The sequence below is a fragment of the Caloenas nicobarica genome, chromosome Z (assembly GCF_036013445.1).
Source record: "Caloenas nicobarica isolate bCalNic1 chromosome Z, bCalNic1.hap1, whole genome shotgun sequence".
Lineage (NCBI taxonomy): Eukaryota > Metazoa > Chordata > Aves > Columbiformes > Columbidae > Caloenas > Caloenas nicobarica.
In genome coordinates this window covers 19,131,324-19,139,764 of record NC_088284.1, presented here as the reverse complement: position 1 = coordinate 19,139,764, position 8,441 = coordinate 19,131,324, and the positions used below count along the sequence as shown (strand labels likewise).

The 8,441-nt window shown below is 45.8% G+C and overlaps 1 protein-coding gene across 3 annotated transcripts in view; it reads left to right on the top strand.

Annotated features, from left to right (window-relative positions):
* The first annotated feature begins 7,893 nt into the window (after positions 1-7,893).
* The window catches only part of PDZD2 (PDZ domain containing 2), a 152,702-nt gene continuing 152,154 nt past the window's right edge, over positions 7,894-8,441 (top strand). For 2 of the 3 annotated variants that reach the window (XM_065655865.1, XM_065655864.1), the window contains exon 1: positions 7,894-8,396. In XM_065655865.1, the coding sequence (XP_065511937.1) occupies positions 7,918-8,396 (479 nt within the window). In that variant the 5' untranslated portion in view covers positions 7,894-7,917. The remainder of the gene's footprint in view (positions 8,397-8,441) is intronic. The other variant, XM_065655866.1, reaches the window with a different exon arrangement.

The following is an 8,441-nucleotide window of genomic DNA, read 5'->3' as shown; positions in this document are numbered from 1 at the left end:
GATTCAGATGAAGTTAAGGAAAAGAAATCCCAGTTTTCATTATTTTCATGTACCTATATTCCTCTTGGTTACTTGTGTTGAGGTCAAAACTGACGCCGTGGTTTGACAATGCAGTAAATCCAGCTTTAGGGCTCCTACAGCTGGGTTAAAAGCATTGAGGCCATGAGATAAAACATGCTGACTGCTATAAAACTCACTGTCAATTCAAATTTGTTCAAAATCTCTCAAAGCCTGCCAGCATAAGATTTAAATTTTTATTGCCAGGTCAAATATCAGTAGTCTTCCTACAGCTGGCATAAAGCTGACCTGTAAATGTGCAGTCTGGCTAGTTCAGCAGAAACATAACTGTGTGCCCAGATCTCATTTGCACCACTGAGTAATCCAGAATAAAACAGTTTCACTACTGTCCTGAAGAATTTCAGACCTCAGACTGTTACAGCAAAACCATCTTTCAGCAATAGCATGTCTTCTAGTGAAAAACCTCAGTTCAGCTCCTGGGTGTTTTTTATTTGGTTTGGTTTGCCTTTTTTCTCCCCTATTGTTACTTTTTTGCTATTAGTTGCTAACCAAAATATAGAAGAAATGAAAGCTACACTTGAATAGATATTAGTAAATGAACATCTTTTGTTGGTAGTGGATATATTTCTCTGGTGCTGAAAACACACACAATGCCTTCATCTATATATAAAAGATTAACAGTGTCTGTCAAATATAACCTTAAAGCAATTATAAAGTGATCTCACTCAGGATGAAAGAAATCTTTGGAATAACTGTATGTATGTTTTTCTGGAGTTTTAGACTAGTCTGGAAATGCCAGAGGGGTTATCCTGGAGGACTGCACATGGACTGTTTTCATAAATCACCTTTTAAAAATCAATAATGGGGCATTTTAATGACTCTCTGTATTTCCTTTTCCCCCTATGAGAAAGTAATTTTGGAGCTCTTTACATCACTCCTTTGAGGATAATGTAGGAAGAAAAAGCTCAGCTTGTCAGGAAAAAAAAAAAAGAAGAAGTTGTGTTTATGCCCTGAGTATCCATATATGCTTTTTCACAGTTCCAGCCTCAACACACTTAAAGAAAATACTCATATTCTCCTGTAAGCAATCATTTAAAGTAGTTCTTCCTTAAGAAACCCTAAAAGAAGCAACTTCTCTTCACCTACACCACCTATGTTTAACTTGGTATTTTGAACGGAAAGGCTGGAGATGAAGAAAAAAGTGTGTTACTTCCTGAGCTATAACTAAAAACTTTGATGCAGGAAGGTAGAAGGAGATATCCAGCTCAGTTATGCGAGTGGTATTTCAGCCTTTGAGAGCACATCTTATGTGAGAGTGCTGGGTGGAAGAAGGGCAGGTAAAGGCTGATTTTTCTGGCTGTAAATACTCCAGGGATGAAGGTGAGAAGAGCTGATAAACACTAAGAACAGCAGAGAGCTGTAGAAGCTACACGTCTGTGGGTATAAACTGATTATGAATGCATTCAAGCTGGAATACAGACCATTTCCAGCTATGCAGTGTGGTGGGACAGCAAAAGAGAAGAGATGTAAATCCTCTTTACTTTGCATTAAAATTTGATGAGTTTTATTGAGTAGAGGGTGAAAAGGTTGCTGTGATAGCTGGGGACCAGACTGGGTGATGCCCAATGTGATCCTTGTGGCTGGTGGCTGTTTGGAGAGGGACCAGGCTGCTCCGCTCGCTGGGTGGTGGTAGCACATCTTTGGGAAGAGGCACGTAGCTGGGCTGAGCAGGCTTCAGCCATGCAGGATGGCTGGTTGTTTCTGTGGTCGAACGGAGAGGAGTGGTACTTGGGCTGTTGGCATTGCTGGTAAGAAGGGACCGTGTTTTTTCAAGGTGTTTGCTTCAGCATCTTTTTGATCCTCTTGAGAACATCTGACCCAAAAGCTTCATCTTCCTGCAAAGGAGGGTGCCTGCCCTATGCTGTGGTTGTCCGTGGGTGCAGCCTGTGGGCTTCTGCAGCAGAGGAGGGTAAATCTGAGCCCTGAAACCAACACTCAGCATGGTGTGGGTCTTTCTAAACTGAGAGACCACTAAGGGTTAAACCCCTTTGAGGGTCCTCCTCAAACTGAGTGGTCATACTGTCTCTGCACCATTATGACCCTACTATTTGAACAAGACTAACATTCGTGTCCATATCACACCCAGTCAATTAAGCAGGACTTCCCACACCAGTATCTTTCCAGTTGGGATGTTCTGAGTCTGCAAAATTTTAGTCCACTTACTTTATCAGCAGACCCCACTGAGACCCAGGTAGGCTGTGAGATTAAATCACTGGCCAGAGAGTGGGAATCAGTAGCCTCAGAGGCATTCAGAGCAACGAGGGCAAAATCTCTTTGGTGGAAAGTTGTCCTCAAGAACAGGGACTCCTGTTCCCAGGACATGGGACTTGTGTCCCTGCAGGGCTGCCCATTCTTAGTGCTGGCCTGGTTTGCTCCAGCCAAATGTCAGTGCCAGGGTAGACAGAAAATTAGAGCCTTTTGTAAAACATCGTGTACTCCGTGTGAGGCAGTGAGATGGTTTGGCAGGTATGTCACCTACAGAAAGTAAGCAAGGTAGTGGCAGCTCCAGTAAATTTTCTCATGTGGGTCTTGAGTCTGTTTTGGTGGAAGTCAAGGGCAAAAATCAATTTCATCTTAGCAAGGAGTTTGCCATTTTTATCAGGCAGATCTATTTTTTCCCTTGATGAACAATTTGCCACCTTTCTATTTTTTGCTCCCATTGGCTTTGGACAGGCTGAGCTTCTCTTCTCACCAGCACAGAGGTGTTCAGCTCCGTTCTGCACCTCTTGTTTCATCTGAAAGGAATATTTCCTATTTATGCTTGTCAAGAGTCTTTTTTTCTGAAGACAGACGGTTTTGTTAGAGAAAATAAAATCCCTTGAAAGTACTGTGTAATTATCTACGTGATTATCCTAAGTGTCTGTCATGGCTCTGCAGTGAGCTCAGGGGCACAGACAGGCAACCCACAGGGTATTGATGCCTGCAGTTTTTCCTGTGGGAAGGAGGAATGGGGTTTTGAAGACTGCCTGCCTCTGGTGGGGTGGAGCGGGCCATCATCCTCTGTCTCTGGAGGGACGTGTGTGCATGGAGGGGGAGAGCCCTCCAGCAATGTCACTAAATGAATGATGGATGAGTTTTGCGTGCGATGCAGATGCTTCTGAATGCCCCATCCTGCCCAGCTGACTGCAGGATTGAAGCTGGAGTCAACACCAAGTTGTGCCTTTAGCCAGTGCAGAGGAGATTTGGAGACTCTGGAGCTAAAACTGTGAGCTGCTTTGAAGGAGCCCCAAGTCCTCCAGGATGGAGACTGGGGCATCGCGTTTGCTCTGTTTGCAAAGGGCAGTCCTTAACATGTCTACCCAATGTCAAAACTGACCAGATAAGAGCAAAACTCCTTAAATTATTAGGCCAAAAGGGGCCTCGAAGGGTGATCTGGTCTGATCATCTCTAGAGCTTGAATTGTTTTGAACCCTATGTCGTTACTGGGAGCCATACCAATGTTTGCTGTTGAGGCTACAATAAGGGTGTCTTTGTTATGACTCAGTGGATGTTGCTCATTATATGACTTCTCACTGTGCTCTCACTAAGACAGAAAATGATACTGAAGGAAAAAATTAAGAGGGATTGAAATAGTGAGATCTACTCTCTCCTACAGCCCAAGAGAGGTTGGCTTCAGTCATTGCTCCTGGCAGGTGTTTGTCCAACCCACTGCAGAGACCATGGGCGATGGAGACTCCAGTCACCCAAGACAGTGTCCTCCAGTGCTTTGGTATTCTTTATTATTGTTTCCTGACTGCTAACATAAACCTACCCCAATGTGATTCACATCCATCACTCCACCGTGGGCAAGGGTAATAGACTGCTCTTTTCCTCCTGGTAACTGTGGGCATTCTGAAGTACATAAGGATCCTCAGCTTGTGTTCTCACAACCCACCTGCAATGCTTTCTCCTTTTTAGACTAGCAGGCCCTAATTTCTAGAATATATCTGAATAAGTCACCTTTTCTAGACCAGTAGTAATGTCAGAGCTCTGCTTCAAGTGGGCAGTTTTGCTGCTGAGACCTTCCCAGCCCTGTGTGAGCCTGGTAGGCTTTGTCCCTCTTGACACATCCTGGGACAATTATGCTCTTTTCCCCCCCAGCAGCCAGACTTTATTGACAGGAATGATTCACTACAAACCCTGCCTCTTTTCCTGAAGATTTGCCACCTAGTCAACCCTACCTACATGTTATTTTCCTTTTGAGTACTCTGCACTTGTCCTTGCTGAACTTTATCCTAGTTTCTACAAAATGTTGGGTTTTTTTAAATTTTTGCCAGGATGATTTTAGATGCTAATCTTGTTCTCCAGTGTGTTTGCAATCACTCTCAGCTTCGTTTAATCTGCAGATTTAATAAGTGCTCTCTTTCATCGTCCAGGTCACTAATGAATGTGCTGAGCAGAACTAGACTATATAGATCCAGCAGAGTTCTGGTCATAGTGTCCCTCTGTTGTTGCAGAATATAATTAATAACTACTCCCTGGGTATGGCTTTATAGTAGTCTCATTTAATCATGTTTCTCTAGTTTATTTGTGAGCAAGTTGTTTGAAACGGTGTCAAAAGCTATAATAAAGCCCAGATAAATGACGTCTAACAACTTCTCCGTTATGAAAATAATTTGATTTGATACATCTTTTTTCTAGTCTCGTCTATATCTGTTGCTTATATTTTTGTTATCTACTACAAACTGTTTCTTTGTTTGCTTTAGAGTTTTTCAAAGGATTGAAGCTAGATTGACTGATGTAGTCTCCTTTTATTGCTTCTCTTTCTGCCCTTGAAGACAGGCACTGTGCTTGCCTTTGTCCTGGCTTCTGGCACCTTACCTGTCTGAGCTCTCATGGGTGACCAGGAGGGAAGTACCTGAGATGGCTTCAGCTGGTTTTGTAGGGAATTTAAAAGGTGTTTTGTCCCACCCTACTCGTCTGCAAATACTTGATTTGGACAGAGGACTGATCTCACCCTAGAACAGGCAGAGAAGAGGACAGTATACCTTTGTAGTGATAATGTGTCGTAGTATTAACTGTACCAATCCTCTGTGCATAGTACCCAAATTTAACAAAGACTAAAGCAAAAATCAAACCAGTGTTACCTCTTTCAGTGTCATTTTTCAATAACTTTCTCTCTATTTGAGCAACAGCTTCCCAGACTTGATATTAATATACATATAAAGGGTAACATTTTTTTATCTTCTGCAAGTTTCACTTCATTTTTATGCCCTCATGTTTCTGTGTGTTCACACTATTTTTTAACTCCTGCTCAGTAACCTTTTTGTGTTCTTTCTTCTTGTCTTTGAGGTAAATGAAAAGCTCATGATGCTGCCAAGTCTTCTGATCCTTCTTCTGCATTGAAATGTTATTGTGCCTGTGCCTTTTAAGCACGAAATATTGTTTCTTCGAGAAACTACATTTCACCTTGATTTCTTTTTCCTTTAAAGTTTTATCCATGAATTCTTGCCTAGCATTTTTTTAATGTACTGAATCCAGACATTTCTGGTTTGCTCTCCCCAATCCCTTGCATATGGCAGAGTTCATCATTTCACAGGCACTCTTACATGAGTTTCCTTCCACATTCTTACCCCAAACACATCCCTCTCTGAAGGCACTTCCCTACTGATTACTTGGCCTATCAGTTATGTGAGGATGTTGCTCTGAAGGCACCAGGACTCTCTGTCTCCTGCTGCTTTCATTTCTTAGCGGATATCTCATGCTTGTACCCTCCCATTACCATTGAATCAGTTGTTATCAGGCAGCCTGATCCATTTAATCTTCTTGGTTTGGGGTTTGTTGTACTCTCCCCCATGGCTTTTTTTTTCTTCTTGTATTATTAAACAGAAAATTTAGCAGTTCTTCCTCCTGTGTTCTGGACCTCAGAGCAAGTATATGCATCATCCTTGGTATACCAAGAGATGCTGCCTCTGCTTTTTCTCTGCCAGTCCATATATAAGTTACGTATCTTTATATCAGTATTCCAGATCTATGTCTTACTACAGCAAGTTCCAGTTACGTCAGTTAAATCATCACTTTAGTCTTAAATGAAATCTGAGATCTCAAATAAGACCTGAGTCCTATGTTAAAAGCAATATATTCACCAATGCTGCGTTAGATATCTAAAATATTAACAGAATTTAACCCTATTTCCTGGTCAATCTGTTGTACTATTACCCCTTCTTTTTAGACCTATGCCCAGGTGGCTTCTGTTTTTGTGCTTTCCTCTGGCTTTGTCCCCTGTGTCTCCTACCCTGAGCCTAACTCAGAAGTCCCTCTCACTGAGAAAAATGCCGGTTCTTCCTTTCCTGAGCTGATGTCCATCCCTGTTCAGCCGCTGGTGTAACGTCACTCTGTTTGTGAAGACACTGGACATCTCCTAGGAGCATCATGCATGGCCCTGATGTGTTGTCCCTCTCCCTGTTTGAGCTCCCTTGGGGTCACTCCTGTCCATCTAGGCAGTGCCACACAGCCAGGGAAGTGGCAGAGCACTTTGGATCCAGCTTCTGGGCAGCAGCAGTTTGCAAGAGTCTCCCTTTGTAATCATGCTCTCAGGGTTGTGGGCTGTTGCTACACACTCTTCTGCTTAACTCAAACCTTGCATCATGTCTGCAGGAGCAGATGCGCAGGCTGTTAAGCTCGAAGTTATTGCCTTCGTCTGCCTTCCTGGTGCACAGGTCACTGAGCAGCATCTCCTGTTAGAAAATAACTCCCCAAGTGAAATGGGTCAACCAGACTTGACTCGCATCAGGGTTTTCCCTTCTTTCATAGATCCTAATGATCCTAGAAAGCAAACCCTTTGTCACCCTCTCTGCTTGCTAACCCCCCAGCTCTCGCTGCCTCCTGGCTCCCTGTGAGTCTCCCTCTTCAAACAGCAGGAAACTAGGGAATTCACCTGCACAACTCTTGTCCTGTGAACTAGGTAGCCACCTCCCTTAGGTGCTTTACCTGCAGTGGGGGGTTTAGTCTGCTGTAAGCCACTGCTGCCAGTAAGAGGAGGGACCCCATTGCCTGTCCTCACCCTTCATGTTTGCTGCTGCCCATCCTTTGTGCAGCTTGGTGGGGGGCTAAATCAGAGAAGTAACCAGATTAAGCCTATCCCAGCCTGAAGATGCCGGCATGGAGGAGGGCAGAGCTGCCCTTAGCAATGGCATCAGCCAGCTTCAGTTGCTGATGAGACCAGCATCACACCGTGCCCCATCAATGGTCCTTGGAGTGGATTAGGTTGGACCGAATTTGGCTGGAGCATCTCCTTTGCCCTGGTGACAGACCTGGAGCTGTGGCAGGAGCATCCCCACGGCTCATCAATTCCCCGTTTCACCGGGGAGGTCAGGAGCTAATCATGACCTTTTATTCCCTTGCTGAGAAGAGCAGCTGGTGCCCTCAAGTGGTAAATCACAGAAGGAGAGCGGCTCCCGCCGTGCAAGCTCGGCTTTGGGCTCCTGCCCCGGCGGGATCCTGGGCTGGGGCTGTTGGACACCTGCAGTGTTTTTGGCACTCCTAACCATGCTGTTTCCCCCTTGCAGGACAAGACGGCGTGGTGACCGTGGTGGGAAGGAGCCCTCGTTCCCAGCAGAGTGGGGACTCTGACAGCAGGTGTACCTGGATAGCCACAAACGCTCCCCACTGTTTCATCCACTGACCTTTCCATCGGGCCAGCTGCGGCTTGCTCACACCAAATATCCTGCCTTGACCGTGCTTTTGGCCATCTGGAGCCCCAAAAATATCCCTGTGAGATTAGATGGGGCTTGCCTTGTGTCTGCAGCCCCATTCCAGCATGGCTTCAGGGGCTGCAGGGGGCCACGGTGGGCAGCAGAGCCAAGGTCCAGGGAGCCGGCTGGGAACAGAGCTGCCATGAGGTGATGCACAGGGACGGCGATGCCCATCACGCAGGACAACGCAGGGGTCTTCCTGCCCCTCCTGTGCCAGTGGCTGCAGAACAGCCGTCGGGAGGGGGACGAGGGTGCCGAGCAGCGTCTTTGCCGCTCAGCTGTCCAGAAGCTGAGTGAATACATCCAGCTCAACTTCTCTGTGGATGAGAGCAAACTGCAACCAGGGAGCTGCGGGACTTCGGATACAGAGATCTGCACCATGTACCTGGCCCAGGAGATGCGAAAAACTGAGGTTCTTGGGCTGAGCTTTGGGAACATCCCTGCTCTGGGGGACTACGGGGAGAAGCGTCGGGGAGGGAAGAAGAGGAAGGGACATAAAGGGCCGGTGCTCGATGTTGGGTGCATCTGGGTGACAGACTTGAAGAAGAACAGCCCGGCCGGGAAATGTGGGAGAGTGCGCCTGAAGGATGAGATCCTTTCTCTGAACGGCCAGTTGATGGTTGGTGTGGATGTCACCGGTGCGAGGTAAGGGTGGAAGAGCAGCCGTCGCAGCCGCCTGTCGTGACGCGT